General features: G+C 42.1%; 1 protein-coding gene and 1 pseudogene across 3 annotated transcripts in view; both read right to left on the bottom strand.

Moving 5' to 3' along the window:
• LOC147260878 (leucine-rich repeats and immunoglobulin-like domains protein 1) overlaps window positions 1–15,609 on the bottom strand; it is a 39,673-nt gene extending 24,064 nt beyond the window's left edge. For 2 of the 3 annotated variants that reach the window (XM_086205113.1, XM_086205114.1), the window contains exons 1-4: window positions 15,465–15,609; window positions 14,888–15,138; window positions 8,177–8,248; window positions 4,278–4,352 (exon numbers count right to left, since the gene is read on the bottom strand). In XM_086205113.1, coding sequence (XP_086061239.1) covers window positions 4,278–4,352; window positions 8,177–8,248; window positions 14,888–15,138; window positions 15,465–15,488 — 422 coding nt within the window. In that variant the 5' untranslated portion in view covers window positions 15,489–15,609. Of the gene's footprint in view, window positions 1–4,277; window positions 4,353–8,176; window positions 8,249–14,887; window positions 15,139–15,214; window positions 15,344–15,464 lie in introns of those variants that run through there. The other variant, XM_086205115.1, reaches the window with a different exon arrangement.
• Window positions 8,875–11,037, bottom strand: LOC147260879 (E3 SUMO-protein ligase ZBED1-like; annotated as a pseudogene).
• Window positions 15,610–22,138: the final 6,529 nt, after the last annotated feature.

Raw genomic sequence — 22,138 nt, 5'->3', positions numbered from 1 at the left:
TTAATTAGTAAATGTATTCAGTAATCAATAGTTATATTCATACTTATTGATGATTATTCTTTTAGACCAAATCGCTCTTCAGCGCACTACAGCTGAGAGAGAGACACATTTGAAGAATGCACGGAAGTCAGACAGTAGCAGCCACATGGGAGAAGTTCACTGTTGATGAGTGGCTGAAATCAAATTCTTGACCTATCTGCTGTGTGTGTGCTTGTGTGTCACTGTCTCACACAAGCTTGAATTCCAGACCATCCTCCATGGGTGGCACAAGAACACTAGAGGGCTGGCAGAGGCATCTCTCTGACAAAAGAGAGAATGTTGAGGTGATCTTCTTCTAAATGGCTGATATCATGCATTTTAACCTTTGTAGGTGTCATCCTGAAGATCGAAAGAAGGAGTTTGAAGTAATTTGGAGTCAAGATTCTTGAGAAACTTTAGAAAAGCATCTGTGATGTTTGGTGGTTATTCTAGGGCAGGGCAACATTGTCATGATGTCAGTGACATTGACAGTCCATCTACGAATATATGGAGAACACTCTGGCCCTACAGAACCCGCATATTATCCACCCAGGTTTGAGGACAACATGGCTATACATATCACTGGTGGTCAGGTTTGAAAGGGGGCCAGAGAAAACTCCCCAGCCTGACCTCATTTTAGCAGACAGGCAATTTTGCGACCTCAGCTTGTGTAATTGAGTACCATAGATGTGAATAATTGTCTGTGTATCATTATTTCTGTATTTACATTTATCCATAGCCAATAGTTTTTAGTAGGACTCAATGCTTTATAGGTTAGAAGTGGCCACATGGGCCGGCTTGCTACCACACCTTGCCTTCCTCGTGGCAAACAAACAGCATTTTGTTCTGCAGAGGATTTTTGCAAGAGGGAAAAGGAAAGTAAGGTAGAGGAAATGCTATCTGCTATGCTAGCAGATCTGAATAGTATGTGACCACTTGCAAGATCTGTGAGCAATCTGTTTAAAGAAGGACTATGGTGTGAGTGCTGGAGTGGGACTGCTGTAAATTGAACTATGTCACGAGTCATCAGTATCCTTACTCCAGCCCCTGAATTTGAATTTTCAAATCTTTGAAAACAAATTCAGGGGCTGGTCTTTGGACCTCCCTGCTCGCCAACAACTGGGTGGTTTGTGCTGATGATCCCCAGCCCAGAATAGCCACAGGTGGGTGATTCACGTTGAGGTTTGCCACTGGCTCCAATGTCTGTGGTTACACATGAGATATAAAGTCCTGCAAGTGACGACCAACTTACCAGCCCATTAACACTAGATCCTTATGAAACAAGCACAGCGCTGGTTGGATTTAACTTTGGGAGTAACCAAGTATACACATTGATCTTCCTTCCTTTGCCTCGCACTACCCTCCTGCAGCCTCTTTTATTACTCCCTCTAAACTATTCTGCTTTCGCCGCACGATGATGTCACCCTGATCTGACGCTTTACACATGCCTTATCCCTTCCTCCATGCCTCATCCTTCTTACCCTGCTCTGTTACCCATTTTACTGTAAGCCATGTGACTGACAGCTGCAGCTGCAAGTGCTTCAGTGAGCCTTCACTTTTCCTGCGTGGCTTTGTAAATATCCGACCCTCCCTCTGGCCTGCTTGAAGATCAGGCCCACAGGCCTTCCCCTAGCAACAGGCTTCGAGTCAAGCCCAAAAAAGACACCCCCATCATTTGGAGGGGCTGCAATTCGGCAATTTGAACTTGTTCCAGTCTGTTTTGTATTGAATGCAAACTGCCAGCTACACTGGACACAAAAGATCCAAACTAAAAGAAAAATAATTCAAATGACACAATGCTTCGGAAACATGACACATACATCTCGAATCTTTCCTTACTAACCAGTGGAGCTGGGTATCACCACTGACCTCCCGATACGATACGATTCCACTGGGTCCCAAGTCGATGCGATTTCCGATACGATTCGATCCAATATACGATACAATATTTTAGTTCCAATACCAATTTTGCTTTGGTAATGGAAGACATTCTCAAAGGACTAATGCTGTAAATTTAATTGTAAAAGTAACCCTCTACCCTGCTGCATCATTAAATATTAATATTTACATTGAGAACTGACCATTAAACAATAGTTGTACAATATCATGCACTTTTTATTTAAATATTTGACCGTCATTCAAAACAAAAGGGCAACTTAGACTTCCACAAACCGTCAGCAGCTCAGCAGGATGACTCGCGGTGTGGCGAGCTTCAATCGCCCGCGTTTGTCAACGTGGGACATGAGGGACCAGTGACTGTCAGTGTGCTGAGAGGTGATGGTCAAGCAGGAATCGTAGCTCTGCTTGTCCAGCTGTCACCAGCTATGGCAACTCTCTCTGCTGATTTCAGTGCAGTTGTGACGTTGTTTTTAACTTCTCTGTACATCTTTGGGATTGAGACTTGACTCAGTTGTTTCCGTGTCGGTAGCACATAGCATGGTTCCAGTGTCTGGACGAGGGGTCTGAAGCCTACATTTTCTACCACTCAGGATGGTCTGAGGTCCTTGCAGATCAAAACTGCCAGAGCCAAAGTGATGTTCTCTGCACGTGGAGGCGTGGATGGAAACTTGGTCCCAAATGCTGTCTCCAGCGAGGGTTGTTGCAGGGACTTGTAGTTTCCTGGTTGCTGAGTGTCCTCTGGGTGATGCCTCGTCACATGGCTCCAGAGATTAGTTGTATTTCCATTCCGTTCACTTCTACTTTGCACATTTTGCGCACAGCATTATTTTTGTCAAGTTGGGCGCAGTTTTCTTGCTTCTTAAAGCCGAAGTGCTGCCACACACCGGCTCTTAAATTTGCCGGATATTAAAGTTGCGCTTCCGCCATCTTGTTGTTCTCTGATCGGAGGCACGTGGCCTGGATCCCGCGAGATCTGATCATCTGACCGCAGTAACGCTGCACTACGCACTAAATCACGCCAGACTGAAGGGGCAAACAAAACAAAAAAATAAACGGGTAAAATCTAATTTATTTTAAAAGATCGATACTGGGATTTATGTATCGATAATCTTTCCTACAAATGTATATGATAAAATATCGGGATTTAGACATTTTTAACCCACCTCTACTAACCAGAGCAGAATTAGTCTGACAATGCATCATGATGAATGCTGAGAAGGGGGCAGATGACACACTGAGAGGCAAAGGTGTGACTCCCCCGTTGCTCACCAATGAAAATGATATGATGATGACCAGTGTTACAGGAAGCAGCAGCTGCAAGCTTTCAGGCAATAGGCTTGTATGCTAGCAAGGTGCAAAAGAAAATACAGAGTGAAGCTAATCGTGAGCACTAGAATGACTGTTGGGTTAGTCTTTATAGTTTCAGGATGGGTGAGTTTTAAGAATGTTCACTGGTGAGACAGGAAAACAATGTGGCACTCTGGAAATCGCCAGCCCATTCAACAGATGGAAAACTGACATGGTTGTACTTCTGACTGTTGAATCTTAAATATCCAATAAAAGCTGATAGGATCTTATTCCATGTAATCTAACAGCTCCGGGACTTTGACATTCATCTCCGAGACTATTTTGGTCTTCCTGGGACAGCCTTTCACTGGCTTGCATTCCTAAAGACATTCTTCAGTAATACAAAAAAAATATCTGTGTATGGATAACATTGACTACTTTAATACTTTAAGTGTTGAATGAAAAATAAGCTCTGACTCAGAAGAATCTGGTGTATCATCTACACTTCAAGAACTTCACATTTATGATTACGGTCACAAAAATTAAGGAATCAATTCACTACCTTCCAAACTGCAGCATGTAAAACATCCAAAAACTGCCATTTTCCATCAAAATTTACTTTCGGCAATGTAAAACTTGATGTGCTGTTGATGGAGTACTGGGCTCACATTTGTGACAAATACAGAACACACACACCCTTCCACATAGGGCAGTAAATATCCAGTGAGATGCCAAAGCAGGCAGTCCCCACAGCCAGCTAATACGATGAGTTATTTACTTGACAGCATGCTAATCGCTCAAGACAGAACTCCATACTCATGCCAATAGAGCTCAAGTGGAATTTTGAGGTTTTTTTTAATACATTTTCATATAATCGGTCACATTCGTCACTTTACATTTCGCAGCCTCTCAAATGCTAATGCAGAGTTACCTAAAGAGTTTGCATCCTCGACAGACGTCATGTGACTATTTCAAGAACATTTCAAAGAGGCCACTGACCTAAGAACACAGTAACAGAGAACCAGATCAGTCTGGTACCATGCTAAGGAAGTAGTAAGAATGGCAGTACTCACAGGTAGAGTGATACAATGTCAGAAGCAGCCTGTCCTAAATCTGGTATGGAGGTCAGCTCATTGTGGTTCAGCCACCTGAAAGAGACAACGGCACAGTCGTTGTTTATTGTGACCTGGAGGAAAATAGATGATGTTGTGTTAGGAGGTGTGGCACTTAACAAAATAAATTTTAATAAGTCAGAGGCAATGCCACTGGGTCAAACACATCACACTCTTCCCCCTGGTTTATCACCTTTCCGATGGGCAACACAAGGCTTTGTTTATCTAGGTATATTTGTCACTCCCGTGCTTCAAAAAATGTACAAAACCAATTTCCAACCTCTTCTTAAACGCATCCATGATGACTTGGATAGATGGGCCTCTCTACCACTCTCAATGTTGGGAAGAATCTCCTTGATAAAAATGAACATTTTGCCGAGACTGCTTTACCAATTTCAGATGATTCCCATCCTACTAAACAATAACACTATCAAACTTATAAATAACTGGTTTAGGACATATATCTGGAACCATAAGAGACCACGACTTAAGTTAGCAAGGTTACAGTTGCCATCAGATAAAGGAGGCATGGCAGTCCCCAACATCAAATTATACCAGTTGGCTTCTCAATTTCGGTATTTGGTAGACTGGGTACGAAATGACCCAAACTTTGTCTGGTTAGATATTGAAACATACAATTTGGGAAAACCAATAACACTAGCTAGTCTCCCTTTTATTTTGAACCGAAAAGACTCGGAGATTGTGGAGGACAATTTTATTGTCAAATCTACACTAAAGGTTTGGGATATGATTAAAAAAATGGGAGAAGAGAATAGGTGTTTTATCACCAATTACCCCAATACAGAAAAATTCAGATTTTCTCCCAGGAATGATGGACAATGTTTTTTCTTTATGGGAGAAGGCAGGTATTAGAACTTTAAAGGACTTATTTGAAGGAGGTAGAATGATGTCTTTTGATCAACTAAGACTAAAATATAAACTACCCCAAACACACTTTTTTAGGTTCCTACAAGTGAGAAGTTTTATTCAGAATCAAACTGAGTGCAGATTTAATTTGGAACTGTCACCCACTGAACATCTACTTGATAAAATACATAACAATAAGTTTATAGTGAGGCGTTGCTATGAGGCCCTCTCTAAGTCCTGTAAAGTAGATCATGACATCCTACAAACGTGGGCTCAGGACCTTGGGGTGGTGATGGATGAGGATACACGGACAAGTAAATGGGAGAATGCTAACAACATATCCATATGTAACAGAACAAAAGAATTACAATTCCGGTTGTTACATCGTCTTCAAATATCGCCTCAACTCAGAAATAAAATGGACCCAAAGAAATCAGCTCTGTGTATGAAGTGTCGTACAGAGGTGGGGAGTTTTCTACATACTGTGTGGACCTGTGTACATATTCAGGATTTCTGGGGGAAGGTTGTTTCAAGGTTGAATTTGGTATTTGATGGAGAATTGGATTTGGATCCGCTATGCCTTCTGTTAGGAAGACCACATTTGAGAATCAAGAATATCTACAGGAAGAAATTGTTGAATGTGTTGACCTATGCTGCACGTAAAACCATATTATTAAAATGGATCTCAAACAAATCACCCACAGTTTCAGAATGGCATAAGGTAATTTTTGATCTTTTACCGATGGACTATTTAACATATTGGTCTCGTGGCAAAATCGATCTTTTTTACGAGGTATGGACTCCATTTTTCCAATATGTTGGGCCGAGGATATCCAATATATTTTGGAAGGTACTTCCCAGACCAAAGAAAGAAGGTTGAAGGCTGTGAAAAGACTTTGATATCTGTATCTATGTCTATTGTATTTTCTAGTTTATTAACAGTATCCCACTATGTTTGTGAACTAAGACTGCGTGTGCTGGTTTGAGGGGTGGGGTGGGGGGGGGGGGGGTGTAAAGTATAAAAGTTGTGTAAATGTAATTAAGACACAATGCATATGTAAAATCTGTCTACATTTGAGTTGTATGGTTTATTTGCACAATTTATAATAAAGACATATTTCTAAAAAAAAAAAAACTGCAGCTGCTAACTATTAGCTAAATCAGTCCACAGAGAGTTGATGCAGACAGTAAAAACTGCAAAAACAGGAAGTTAGTTGTGGTGACATTGGGGTAATGCATCTGCAGTACATAACCCATCTGTGCCATAGCATCAGCTGTGTAAAGATTGCATTTACACTTCCAAATCCTTAACGTGGTGTTCTTTTGTGACAATCTTGCTGAATAAACCTGGAAGACTTGACATCTTATTTTGTAGAGTGACCTACAATCCATGGAAGCAGCCAGCTTGTGGCCAAGGGGAACCCATGGTGATATTAACTTCTGGGTTGACCAACAGAAATGTGTCAGCCCTGTAGGACTCTAATGACAAAGAATGAAACAGTGACACCCGTCAACAACTTTATGTGACCAGACGAGGCAGAGGTCTCGTTCAAACTAAAGCTACTCTTAATTTGACCTGAATCTTATAACATCTAAACAAACTTTCAGCTAGAGATGCTGGGACAGGTGGGACCTTTCCACATGCTCCATCACATAAGGATGAATTCAATCAAACAGTGTAACTCAATTTCATAACCCCACGTGTCATGTCTGCCACACGGCAGATATCAAATCATCCTTTCACAAAACAAAAACAACACCGAAGTAAAACAGATGTCAAGGAGCGTATGACTGGCTGGCCAGCCGGACGAAGATGTCTCCAGTGTGTGTGTCACCAGTTAGCGAGTGTATGTGTGTGTGTATGTGTCTTGTGCATTGGTGCTGAGTGACACCGAGCCAAGTCCTCTCCTCACCATATAAAATATTTACAAGGCCAGCAGTGGCCACAGTATCAGGTGGTGGAGGGGATGCTTACTATAGAAAACCGCCACTTTACTCTCAATCGGGCTTCGCTGAAGGCAACACATACGGGGATGCTGCAAGGAAGTAGAGTGGCAAGCGTGTGGTGTGTGGCGAGAGCAGCGTGTTCGGAGAGCAGCAACTTCAGTCACAAAGCAAGACTCAGCAGACTTGAAGTGTAAGCAAAAACAAAAATGTGGGGCAGAGCCTTGGGATGGACAAGACTCCCACCTAACCCTTGAAAGACTGAATTAAAAATCATCTACACACATAAGTGCTTATAGCTTAGCTGTAGTAATGGGACAGACCTGGCTGAAAATGTTTTAGGAGGCTGAATTTAACAATGCATAACACAAAGAATTGTAAAAAAGGGCTTAGATTTATGTACCGCTCAGATGTTTTGTCATATACTTCTTGTTTTTCTTTTTTGTAGCAGATGTCCAACATGACTGACATCACGTCCCATAAACTAATGAAGTATTTCCTGGTGTCTGTTGCTGGTACACCATTGTTTTATCACATTTGCAGCATGCAGCTTTAGTGAGAGCCATTAAGATTGCCACTTTGCAGTTCTACCGCTGCCAATAAAGGCCAAAACATGTTTGGCGGAATATGATGATATCACACTGGGACTGACCTCACTAATTATATCCTAATTATATCCTATTAGACATTTGAGTGACACTTTCTCATAGTCAGCTCATGACATCTTGAGTTATGGTCCAAAATGACTTTAGTGAGACAACAGTGCCATTTGATCATCTTAACCTATTAGTTACCCCAAGTTCAGGTACGTGTTTGTGCCGGAAGTAGAAAAATTCCCACACGTTGACACGTCGCATTCATGAGAACAGGGTGGACGGACAGAAAACCAAAATAATGCCCCCGGCAACAACTGTCATCAGTATGGAGACGTAAATCCTAATGCTATTCAACCTATACATTGTGGCTGAGCATCAAGTGAAGAGTGCCGCACATTCTTTTACCGCTGTGACTTGGAGTGTGGTGTGTATACACTGTAGGGGAATACTTACAGCTCTCGTAAATTGGGAAGGTTGGCGAAGGCTTCCACGCTGACGTTAGCTAGCTTGTTACGGCCAAGATTTCTGAAAACAGAGAAAAAGGGAATACATCAATGTCTACTCCTGCATTTAACAGTAAAAATAGTGCCACGTTTGTTTTCATTGCACTTGTCAAAGGCACTTTTCAGCGACACGCAGCCTCATCCATCCACTTTAAGGAGGCTTGGAAACACAGCAGTTCATCGATTCAGCCGGCCTTCAAGGACAGCCGATCACGACAACTGATACAGTGTCTCTTCCTCCTGGCTCACTTTCTAAACATTACCCACAGGGGTCAATTGGCACTTTAGGCAAACAGTATATTTCATAGCTGCCACCTAAAATTAATATCACGGTATTTTTCATTTTTTGAACGGTGACGGTACCATATCACGGTATTAACTTTTTTTTGGTACATTTGTGCCTTTATGTGAATAAAGTTAATATTTCTATAATATAATAAGTAAATGGAAGGTAGCCTTATCAAAAAGAGACACGGGAGAGTATTATGCATTCTCAACATATTTATTTTGCAAAAAACCTAACAATCATTCTTAACAGTGTGCAACAAAACAAAAATTTGTGTATTGTAGTATTATAACACAAGAACAGGATAATAATGTGTACTTTTCACAAAAACGAACTCTCTCTTCATCCAAACTCTGATGAAACTAGACATTCAAGTTCTTTGCCAGGAACACCAGCCTATCAACATTTTCTGGCTTCAGTGATGCCCTGGAGCTTGTTACAATATTGCCCCCTGTGCTGAATGCACGCTCGGAGGGTGAGCTTGTGGCCGGGATGCGTAAGTATTTTTTTGCCAGGCGGCTAATGCGGGGGAAGTGGGAACATTGGAGACGCCACCACTCCAGTGGATCAGAGTCACTGTCAGCCGTCACCATCAGCAGGTAGCTATCTAACTCCACATCAATGCCCTGCTGCCTTGGTGGTGCACTGCTACACTTTTTAAAGAAACTGCCCAGGCTGTTCTTGGGCTTTTTCAGTTGTGCAGGAGCAGTGCTAGTTTCCCTCTTGCTTTGGTCCTCTGTGGAAGAGGCATCTGTGGCTGTCTTATCCTCCAGAGCTTTGGTTTCTGTAGCTACTCTGCTCCTCACTTCCTCCAACTTTTCAGGTGACATGTAGGTGGTCTTGAACCGTGGGTCCAGGAATGTTGCCATGGTGTGCAGCTCGTCAGTGGCAGGATCTTTGTATTTTTCATTCAAATAATCCAGGACCCTCTTCTTGATGTCCTCGCAGAGTCCTGCTTTGTCTTCTTCTGGCTTCAAAATGTCTGAATTGAGTAGATGGAGGACTGGCTTAACATAGGAGACACTAACAGACTCCTCTCCTGACAGGGCATCTGTAAAATCTTGCAGAGGCTTCAGTGCTTTGGTTATGGCCTCCAACACCTCAATGTCTTGCTAGGTGGGTAGAAGGTGACGTGACTTTTGGTCTGCTGCCAGGACTTGAGTGATGGCCTTCTCCTGCTCCAACACCCTTTCCATCATTTTGACACGAGACCCCCACCTTGTTGGGGATTCTGTGACCAGCTTGTGGGGGGGCAGGTTCAGCTCTATCTGTGCACTAGTCAGGGCCTTCTTCTTTTTCCAGCTGTAGGAAAATGTACCAACCACTTTTTTGCACATACCTGTGGCCCATGCAACTCGAGGATCATGTTGGACACTCCTCTCTGGGAAATAAGGGAATGAATAAAGATATTAGCATTAAGTGTAAAAGTAGGTTATCATAGTTGGAAAAACTTAATAAACCATTAATTGTCGAGCAGCATAAGTATTTATTGTATGGACACGCTGAATATTAGGCTATTACAAATCTAATAGGCCTACATATTGTATGTATGTTGGTCAATATTTTTTACATTCCTCCACAAATAGTACAGCTTTTTCATTTTAAACACAGACATATAGTACATATTATCAAATAATATTTTTCATATAATCTCATGTTGATGTTTTTTTTTTCCTTTTACTTTCTGACCTGGTCCCCAGAGGAATCACGGCTAAATATTACTATACTAACAATGATAAATACAATACTAATGTGGTGGCCTTACATTTGTTTTTGTTTTCTTTTTTAAAATACAAACAGAAAAGGACTTGACAAATTTTCTGGATATGAAATGTTAAGTTTAGATAGTCTAACGTACCAATAGCGTTGTGCAGTCTGTGTCCAAAACATGCGAGTCTCGTCCATGTATCTATTTCCAGAGCGTGCACCATATTTGCACCGCTGTCCGTTGTCATGCACACCAGACGTGCTTCATCCAAGCCCCAAGCAGAAAGTGCATCCTTCAGTCCTAAGGCAATTATTGCTCCGGTGTGGTCTTCGGGGAAGAAGGCGGTCTGTAGGCATCTGCTGCGCAACTTCCAGTCATCGTCGATGAAGTGGATTGTGAGGCTAATGTATGGCTCAGTCGTCCGGCTGGACCATAAATCCGTTGTGGCCGAGTAGGCTTCAAGGTGGCGAATTTCGCTCGTTACCCTGTCCCGTACCTCCGTGTACAGCTCTGGTAGACACTTCTGGCTAAAAAATTTACAACCAGGCAGCTCGTATCTTGAGTCCAGAGTGTGAACCACATGTCTGAAGCCATCTCTCTCTATGGTTTGAATGGGCACCATGTCCTTTGCGATATAGAGCGTAATTGCCCTAGTTACATCTTTCCATTTCTTACTACTCTTATCGTAAGGGGTCGCAGCAGTAAACGATGCCTGCAGTGACAGCTGTTTATTCTTGGGACGTGCTCCGCTTGTGCTGCTGGTCCCACTTGCGCTCGCTTTAGCTCGGGTTGCCTTTTCATATTCACGGGCGTGCATGTTTTTTAAATGATGGAACAGGTTGCTTGTGTTTCCACCTTTTGCTGTCACAACACGGCGGCAAACTTTGCATATTATCGATGTTTGCTCCGTGTCGGATAATTTAAAACCGAACCAGTTCCAAATAACGGAGGTGCCTCCTCTTTTTGGAACGAGAGTTTCCTCTCCAGCGGCCTCGGTCTCCATTCCACTCATTTCTTTTCAGATAATAGGCCCGATATTTCTTTACGATGTTTCCTCGGTCGTTTCCTTATTGATTACCCAGGTTAAGTGCTCGTTACGCTAATTGAATGGCCACTCCCCTTTTACCGCATACAAAGCTGATATGAATATGTTTTACTTTTTTATTTGCAACAAGATAGGCCTATAGTATTCCAATCAGTGAAGAAAATTTAGAGCCTAATTTAGAATTAGGCTGTTATTGATGTAAATGCAGCCGTTCAAAGCGCACAATTGATTTACCACGGTATTGACGGTATTGCAAAATCCATGTCGTGGCGCAATGCCACACCGGTGATGACTATGACACCGGTGTACTGCCCACCCCTAATAGAGGCTGATTAGAGAGTGGTTTGTCCAGTAGTATAGTGTTACCCCTAACACAGAGCAGGAGAGTAAGGAGGAAGTGTGTGTGTGTGCGTGTGTGTGTGTGCGCACGCACACACACAATGACTCATGCACATACACATCTGCATTTCAGGTTGAGCTTCCCATACCATATGATTCAAATTTATATCAAGCATAAATAAGGACTATCTCTGTCAGACACCTACCCCCCCCACACACACACACACACACATGTACACACCTCCTGCCTAGCTGGCACACAGCCTGTTGGCAGAGAGGAGGCTGCAGTGTGTTTGAGTTTGCATGGTGGGCTGAGGCTAGCGAGACAAAGGGAGCCCGAAGCCTCCCACCCCTCCATCCCTCTTTCCAGACGTGAGAGACGGCCCAGGAATCTTTCGCAGGCTTGGCGAGAGATGGCCGCTTGTTCCCACCGAGGGGGCGAAGACGACAGCCTCCACACGGCCTCCCCAGCAAGTTAATGAGATACGGTTCAAGACCACCTCATGAAACTTATATCGCCAACCAATCGTCACGTCAGACCAGGGTGCAAGAGGCCGGGGGGGAGCAAGCTCACATCAGGGCGGCCGGCCATCCCATGGACAGCCACAGTCCAATCTCCACCAGGCTCCAGTCTTGAGTGGTTGTCCACAAGGATACAGACAACAACGGTTGTGAACGTGTACAAGCCCCCACCATCTGTACTGTCCACATCGGCCCTCCCAAATGCCCCAGCACCTGCCATCTACGCCGGGGACTTTAACTGCCAGCACACTGACTGGGGATATTCCCACACAACACCGGATGGGGAGACGCTGAGCAAGTGGGCCTCCAACGCCAACGCCCACCTTCTGTTTGACCCCAAAGAACCACCAAGCTTCTACTCCTCCAGATGGAACACCTTCACCAACCCAGACCTTGCCTTTGCTGTATTCCACGGTCATGACCCGATGCCAGAAAGAAGGGTCATCAACAGGTTCCCATGATCACACCACCGACCGTCCGTCATCAGAATGCCATCACTGGTGCAGCCGGTCACGGGGAAGCCTGTCAAAAGAATGAACTTCCGGAAGGCCAATTGGCTTGCATTTTCTGTCGAGACAGAGAGAAGATCCGCCACCCTCCCGGACCCAGACACTCGTGATGTAGATGCCGCATATGCAGCCTACTGAGAAGTGCTGACAGGAGCAGCGAAGAAAACCATACCACGAGGTTACAATGCAAACTACATCTCAGGTTGGAATGAGGAGTGTAACCACCTCCTGCGAGCCCACCAGCAGGCTAGCTCAAGAGCTGAAGTGGATGCGACAGCAAAGGCACTGCTTGAGAAGTTGGACGCCACCCGTAGGGCTAGATGGACAGAGGCCGTTGAGTCGATTGACTTTACCCATTCCAGCCGTGAAGCGTGGCAGACCATAAACCAACTCTCAGGAAGAAGTACACTGGCTCCCAAATGCCCTGTGACAGCAAATGCCATCGCAGCCCAACTCCTGAAAAATGGTCGTTTCCCAGACGCAGACAAAGAATTTGCCCACTCAACGTCATGCGAGGTATCCAGTCTCTCAAGGGCAGCCAGTGTCAACACCAACCTATCAGGAGATTTCACACCAGTTGAGCTCAGGGACACCATGGCCAAACTTAAACAAGGCAAGGCACCAGGCCCCGACAACATTCACCCAGAGTTTGTGATCCACCAGAGCGAAATAACATCTGCCTGGCTGTGTGCATTCTTCTCTGCATGCCTCCGGTGGTTCAAGCTCCCAAGGACATGGCGACGGGCCGCTGTCATAGCTCTCCCGAAACCCAACAAACCAGCAGATGACCCTAAGTCCTACCGACCAATCTCGCTGTTGTGTGTCCCTTTTAAAATCCTGGAGAGGATGATACACAGCCGAATTGAGCCAGTAGTCGACTCCCAGTTACCAAGGAAACAGGCTGGATTCCGCCGGGGCAGGTCTACAGCGGATCAGGTAACCCTACCCACACAAGATCTCGAGGACGGCTTCCAGGCCAAAGCCAAAGCTGGGGTGGTACTCCTGGTTCTACTTGGCTAAGTGGTACTTCATGGCAATGAGGCTCCCCAGGTTCAAGTGCTGTTATCCATGTTTTTAGAGACTTTTTGAAAGTTGCATTCCTCACTTCCCAGGGGAAGACACACTGCCAAACTCAGGGACATGGGAGCCAGAGGGGTCTTGCTCTTTAACCTCGTGTTCACAGTTACACACTGACAGATGCTGACAATTTGGTACACAATTGCCACCGAAGATTCATGATTGCCAGAGGGCAGGATCTGATGAGACAAAAAGTCGATCAGGAGGACAGACAACAGTGTCGTCTCTAAATGAATTGTGTCACTCCGCTTGATAAGAACTACATTCCCTAAACCTGAGACAATGTACCATACAATTGCTCCACATTGGCTCACTTCCTCCATGAACTGGCAGTCTGGTGTCAATCTTATCCTGCCTGATTCACAAGAAATCCACTTTGTGAGCCACTGCTGGCAAGGGAGTGGAATTCGGCCAATAGCCGTCATAAATCTCACTGAATAATGCAAACGTTTATTTTTTACCATGTTGGAGGATCCAGCTGTTTACCAGCTGACACTGTTCAGTCAGTGGAAAGACACGACATTGCAAACAGACAACTTGTCCAATGAATTAATTAGAAACGCGTTAGAAAGTGAGGAGTATAATAACGGCTCGTGACCTCACAAACATTTTTGAGGGAGACTGAACGAATTTCATATTCAAGTAACTAAATCTTGGCTCCCACTCAACTTCAATGTGTATGACAACATCTCCATGCACCCTTGAGCAAGTCTCTTCTCCTGCCACTAAGTGAATTTTACTTGGGATGGAGCGCCTGCAAAAAAAAAAAGCTTGTACAAGTCTCTATGACAGCAGTTGGCGTTGGACATGTTGAAATTCTTGACGGTCCAAGCCATGAACGCAGGGCAGCATCAGAGGATGTTGACATGGACCATAAATCTCACCATTTTAATTTAGCCTGTCAGGCTTCAGCACGATTGCCGATGAAAACGGACGTCTACCGATGTGTTAGAGTCAAAAGTGCAAGTGGAGGCATAATGGTGAGGTGGGCAAGTCCACCTCTTCCAGAGAAGCCTGTCAGTACTGTTCTTCAGAAGAACGGAAAAGAGCTGCTGCAGGTGACAGACCATACAACTCGGGATTCTGGAGTGGACGCTCAGTCTAATGGATAACAACAGATATTACCTACTTTATATATGATTTTTTTTTTTTTCATCCCCTCAAAGTCTACTCACAAGGAGACCGTCCAGACTGGCAGGTCCAGAGGCGTAGCTGTCAGCGCCAGACCACTGCAGTCCACTGAATCCCCGTAGCAGGTGCAGTTCTGGGCACACGGGACGTCTGAGCTCAACCCAGAACTGATAAACAGTCCGAGTGACAAAATCAAATAAAAAACCCTTGGAGAAACGTATCCAAATCGCCCCGGGGACGCCGCCATTTTGTATCCAGTTCGAATTGCGCAGCGGCGCCGTTGAGCTCCTCCGACCTACAGGTAAACAATGAGATATAACTTTAGCACGAGGCAGCGTGTATTGAAGTCTCATCGGCACTCAGAAAAATACCTAGTTAACATTTGACGTTCTGCAGGTGCATCTTTACTCAGTGAGAACATGTCCAACTTCTTCTGCACTGCTAGCAAGTTAGCTGCTAGTTGCGTGTATGAGGCATGTAGCTCCTCACAGTGTCACCCAACAGAGACAGAAATGTTGACAACATGTCCTCAGTCCTCATCCATGAAACTATAAAACCGTGTTTACTTGAAAAACAATTATCAAACGATGTTACGGACACAGGAATGTTAACGTTACTTACCGACTGTGGCGCCACTCCAGGCATCCCCACCGCACGCGCCTGCGCAGCATTCAACACCTCGAGCGGACTGGCGCGTGACCGTCGCTCTGCACAGTTGGATTTGTCACTGCATTTCTGCAGGACTTGGACACTGACTTTTACCGGAGGGTTCGGGTTCGGGTTAGGGCCATTCAGAACCAAACTAAGGTAGTAAGACTACGAGTTTGAGTTCTACAGTTACGAGAAAAAAGTCGGAATTTTATAAACTCGTAAAATTAGGAGATTAAACTCATAAATTTCTGAGAAAAGTCATAAATTCATGAGAAAAAAGAAATTTTATAAACTCGTAAAATTAGGAGATTTAATTTGTATATTTATGAGAAAAAAGTCATAAATTATAAACTCGTAAATTTATGAGAAAAAAAGTCTTAAACTTGCGAGAAAAAGTAATTTATAAACTTGTAAAATTAGGAGATTAAACTCGTACATTTATGAGAAAAAAGTCATAAAATATAAACTCATAAATTTATGAGATTAAACTCGTAAATTTATGAGAATAAAGTCATAAAATATAAACTCATAAATTTATGAGATTAAACTCGTAAATTTATGAGAATAAAGTCATAAAATATAAACTCATAAATTTATGAGATTAAACTCGTAAATTTATGAGAAAAAGTCATAAATTTACGAAAATTAAAGTCATATTTTTACGAGAACAGAATTCACATTGTTGTTTCAGAGGAGGAGACGGTAGAGGACAGTTAAAATGAGGGACGTGGAGCATTTCGTGAAGTTGCACTTCAGATTAGGTTTCTCAAACAAAGAGACACTGAATCTTTTGGCACATCAGCGTCACAGAGTCATGAGTATCAGGACTTTAAAGAGGAGATGCAAGAGATTGCATCTTTTCCAGAGAAAAAACCAGACGCTCTTGGATGAAGTAGTTGAGTTTGTGGAGGGAGAACTGGCTGGACCCGGTCGCCGGCAGGGTTACTGCTGGATGCATCAGCGAGCCATTCTGAGAGGTTTCGTGGTTTCCCAAGAAACTCTGCGGGTGATTATGAAGATTTTAGATCCAGAGGGAGTCGAGCTCCGGCGAGCATGGAGTCTCCGACGCCACCAGTAGACGTGCAGAGGTCCCAATGCCTTATGGCATATGGATTCATTTGATAAACTAAAGCCCTACGGCATAGCTATTAACCATATACAACCAACAGCAACCCAAGGTAATCGCCCATTACTTCATAAATACTGTGAAGCGCATTGGGGGCTGTCCGCAGCGGCTGAGAGCCGACCCAGGTACAGAAAACAGACATGTCAGGGACATGCAGATGTTCCTGCGGAGAAATCACACGGACCATCATGGGGGAGATGGGAGCTTAATTTAGGCAAGGCAGTTTTCTTTGTGGCCTGTTTTCACCACCAGTTTGTCTCCAGGCTTCATGGCATCATAGCAACATCCTCTGCCCTCAGAGCCTCACATCGACTGAGGAGAAACTCCATAGAAAACCTTGAACAGGGAAAAATGGGAGAAACCTCAGGGTGAGGAGGGGAGGAGGATCCCTCACCAGGAGGGACAGACGTGCAGGAGATGTTGGTACAGACAAGACAACAGTTTATTACACAGAATGGAGGAAACATGGAAATGTTAATAACAGCTGAAGAAGGAAGCTTCTGGAAGGGGAGGCAGGGAGAGCAAGCCAGCTTGATGGGGGACTGGATGGTAGACTGGTTCATGGGAGGGGAGGCAGGGAGAGCGAGCCAGCTTGATGGGGGACTGGATGGTAGACTGGTTCATGGAAGGGGAGGCAGGGAGAGCGAGCCAGCTTGATGGGGGACTGGATGGTGGACTGGTTCATGGAAGGGGAGGCAGGGAGAGCGAGCCAGCTTGATGGGGGACTGGATGGTGGACTGGTTCATGGAAGGGGAGGCAGGGAGAGCAGGCCAGCTTGATGGGGGACTGGATGGTAGACTGGTTCATGGAAGGGTAGGCAGGGAGAGCAAGCCAGCTTGATGGGGGACTGGATGGTAGACTGGTTCATGGACGGGGAGGCAGGGAGAGCAGGCCAGCTTGATGGGGGACTGGATGGTAGACTGGTTCATGGGAGGGGAGGCAGGGAGAGCAAGCCAGCTTGATGGGGGACTGGATGGTAGACTGGTTCATGGAAGGGGAGGCAGGGAGAGCAGGCCAGCTTGATGGGGGACTGGATGGTAGACTGGTTCATGGGAGGGGAGGCAGGGAGAGCAAGCCAGCTTGATGGGGGACTGGATGGTAGACTGGTTCATGGGAGGGGAGGCAGGCCAGTGTAACAGTAGGGAATAAAAGGGGGGGGGCGATGCAGGCGGCGGTTGGAGGAGAGAGATGGAGCTCTGGTGGATCAGTGGAAACACAGAGAGACTGAGAGACACCAAGGAGGAGAGGAGAGGAGAGGAGAGGAGAGGAGAGGAGGGGAGGAGGAGAGGAGGGGAGTGGAGAGGAGAGGGGAGGAGAAGAGAGGAGAGGAGGGGAGGAGGAGGGGAGAGGAGAGGAGAGGAGAGGAGAGAGGGGAGAGGAGAGAGAAGGGGAGGAGGGGAGAGGAGAGGAGAGGAGAGAGGGGGAGAGGAGAGGAGAGGAGAGGAGAGGAGAGGAGGGGAGAGGAGAGGAGAGGAGAGGAGAGGAGAGGAGAGGAGAGGAGAGGAGAGGGGAGGAGAGGAGAGGGGAGGGGAGGAGAGGAGGGAAGGGCTCCATGTAACCTGATGTGTCCCCCAGCAGTCTAAGCCTGTAGCAGCATAGCTATCAATGGTTCAGAGCTACCTGAACCAGTCCTAACTGAAGGCTCTGTCATAGAGGAAAGTCTTAAGCCTGGACTTAAACGTAGTTAAAGTGTCTGCCTCTCTGACCCATGGAGAGAGCTGGTTCCACAGTAAAGGAACCGGTAACTAAAGGCTCTACCTCCCAGTCTGTTTTTATTGATCCTGGGAATCACTAAAAGACCTGCATTCTGGGAGCGGAGTGCTCTGGTCGGACAGTAGGGACTAATGAGCTCTTTCAAATAGGATGGAGCTTTATCATTGAGAGCCTTATAAGTCAGCAGAAGGACTTTGAAGTCGATTCTAGATCCTACAGGAAGGAGAGAAGCTAAAGTGGGAGAGATGTGTTCTCTCTTCTGTTCTCTCCTTTAGGGATGCAGCACTGCTGATCAACGGACAGAATCGTAGTGGGGGGTCCTGCGTAGGAAGAGTGTCCAGTCTTGGATGGATGTGTTCCAGACACTCAAAGATGATGGGCTCTTCTCAGGGGACTTTCTGCACAAATCCCTGGTTCAGTTCCACTTCCTCAACCTCATCCAGGTAGACAAAGTTTTTAGATGATTGTAAAAGTGTTGCCATCATGCAGTGTCATGTTGAAATGTTATATATATCATATCATATCACATATCATATATTTGCTTCAACTGCTGTTAAATTTCTTCATATATTTGCTTCAACTGCTGTTAAATTTATTCATATATTTGCTTAAACTGCTGTTAAATTTATTCATATATTTGCTTCAACTGCAGTTAAATTTATTCATATATTTGCTTCAACTGTAGTTAAATTTATTCATATATTTGCTTCAACTGCTGTTAAATTTATTCATATATTTGCTTCAACTGCTGTTAAATTTCTTCATATATTTGCTTAAACTGCTGTTAAATTTATTCATATATTTGCTTCAACTGCAGTTAAATTTCTTCATATATTTGCTTCAACTGCAGTTAAATTTCTTCATATATTTGCTTCAACTGCAGTTAAATTTATTGATATATTTGCTTCAACTGCAGTTAAATTTCTTCATATATTTGCTTCAACTGCAGTTAAATTTCTTCATATATTTGCTTCAACTGCTGTTAAATTTATTCATATATTTGCTTCAACTGCTGTTAAATTTATTCATATATTTGCTTAAACTGCAGTTAAATTTATTCATATATTTGCTTCAACTGCAGTTAAATTTATTCATATATTTGCTTCAACTGCAGTTAAATTTATTCATATATTTGCTTCAACTGCAGTTAAATTTCTTCATATATTTGCTTCAACTGCTGTTAAATTTCTTCATATATTTGCTTCAACTGCAGTTAAATTTCTTCATATATTTGCTTCAACTGCAGTTAAATTTCTTCATATATTTGCTTCAACTGCTGTTACATTTATTCATATATTTGCTTCAACTGCTGTTAAATTTATTCATATATTTGCTTCAACTGCAGTTAAATTTCTTCATATATTTGCTTCAACTGCAGTTAAATTTCTTCATATATTTGCTTCAACTGCAGTTAAATTTATTCATATATTTGCTTCAACTGCAGTTAAATTTATTCATATATTTGCTTCAACTGCTGTTAAATTTATTCATATATTTGCTTCAACTGCTGTTAAATTTCTTCATATATTTGCTTCAACTGCAGTTAAATTTATTCATATATTTGCTTCAACTGCAGTTAAATTTCTTCATATATTTGCTTCAACTGCAGTTCAATTTCTTCATATATTTGCTTCAACTGCTGTTAAATTTATTCATATATTTGCTTCAACTGCAGTTAAATTTCTTCATATATTTGCTTCAACTGCAGTTAAATTTCTTCATATATTTGCTTCAACTGCTGTTAAATTTATTCATATATTTGCTTCAACTGCAGTTAAATTTTTTCATATATTTGCTTCAACTGCTGTTAAATTTCTTCATATATTTGCTTCAACTGCAGTTAAATTTATTCATATATTTGCTTCAACTGCAGTTAAATTTATTCATATATTTGCTTCAACTGCAGTTAAATTTATTCATATATTTGCTTCAACTGTAGTTAAATTTATTCATATATTTGCTTCAACTGCAGTTAAATTTATTCATATATTTGCTTCAACTGCAGTTAAATTTCTTCATATATTTGCTTCAACTGCAGTTAAATTTCTTCATATATTTGCTTCAACTGTAGTTAAATTTATTCATATATTTGCTTCAACTGCAGTTAAATTTATTCATATATTTGCTTCAACTGCAGTTAAATTTATTCATATATTTGCTTCAACTGTAGTTAAATTTATTCATATATTTGCTTCAACTGCTGTTAAATTTATTCATATATTTGCTTCAACTGCTGTTAAATTTATTCATATATTTGCTTAAACTGCAGTTAAATTTATTCATATATTTGCTTCAACTGCAGTTAAATTTCTTCATATATTTGCTTCAACTGCTGTTAAATTTCTTCATATATTTGCTTCAACTGCAGTTAAATTTATTCATATATTTGCTTCAACTGCAGTTAAATTTATTCATATATTTGCTTCAACTGTAGTTAAATTTATTCATATATTTGCTTCAACTGTAGTTAAATTTATTCACATATTTGCTTCAACTGCTGTTAAATTTATTCATATATTTGCTTCAACTGCTGTTAAATTTATTCATATATTTGCTTCAACTGCTGTTAAATTTATTCATATATTTGCTTCAACTGCTGTTAAATTTATTCATATATTTGCTTCAACTGCTGTTAAATTTATTCATATATTTGCTTCAACTGCAGTTAAATTTCTTCTTATATTTGCTTCAACTGCAGTTAAATTTATTCATATATTTGCTTCAACTGTAGTTAAATTTATTCATATATTTGCTTCAACTGCTGTTAAATTTATTCATATATTTGCTTCAACTGCTGTTAAATTTATTCATATATTTGCTTAAACTGCAGTTAAATTTATTCATATATTTGCTTCAACTGCTGTTAAATTTCTTCATATATTTGCTTCAACTGCAGTTAAATTTCTTCATATATTTGCTTCAACTGCAGTTAAATTTATTCATATATTTGCTTCAACTGTAGTTAAATTTATTCATATATTTGCTTCAACTGCTGTTAAATTTATTCATATATTTGCTTCAACTGCAGTTAAATTTATTCATATATTTGCTTCGACTGCAGTTAAATTTATTCATATATTTGCTTCAACTGCAGTTAAATTTATTCATATATTTGCTTCAACTGCAGTTAAATTTCTTCATATATTTGCTTCAACTGCAGTTAAATTTCTTCATATATTTGCTTCAACTGCAGTTAAATTTCTTCATATATTTGCTTCAACTGCAGTTAAATTTCTTCATATATTTGCTTAAACTGCTGTTAAATTTATTCATATATTTGCTTCAACTGCAGTTAAATTTATTCATATATTTGCTTCAACTGCAGTTAAATTTCTTCATATATTTGCTTCAACTGCAGTTAAATTTCTTCATATATTTGCTTCAACTGCAGTTAAATTTCTTCATATATTTGCTTCAACTGCAGTTAAATTTATTCATATATTTGCTTCAACTGCTGTTAAATTTATACATATATTTGCTTCAACTGCAGTTAAATTTCTTCATATATTTGCTTCAACTGCTGTTAAATTTATTCATATATTTGCTTCAACTGCAGTTAAATTTCTTCATATATTTGCTTCAACTGCAGTTAAATTTCTTCATATATTTGCTTCAACTGCAGTTAAATTTCTTCATATATTTGCTTCAACTGCTGTTAAATTTATTCATATATTTGCTTCAACTGCAGTTAAATTTTTTCATATATTTGCTTCAACTGCTGTTAAATTTCTTCATATATTTGCTTCAACTGCAGTTAAATTTCTTCATATATTTGCTTCAACTGCTGTTAAATTTATTGATATAT

This window comes from Aulostomus chinensis, chromosome 5 (assembly GCF_037954235.1).
Source record: "Aulostomus chinensis isolate RoL2024-O1b breed Wild chromosome 5, RoL_Achi_v1.0, whole genome shotgun sequence".
NCBI lineage: Eukaryota > Metazoa > Chordata > Actinopteri > Syngnathiformes > Aulostomidae > Aulostomus > Aulostomus chinensis.
The sequence above is the reverse complement of the archived record's forward strand: the minus strand, read 5'-3'. Positions and strand labels throughout refer to the sequence as shown.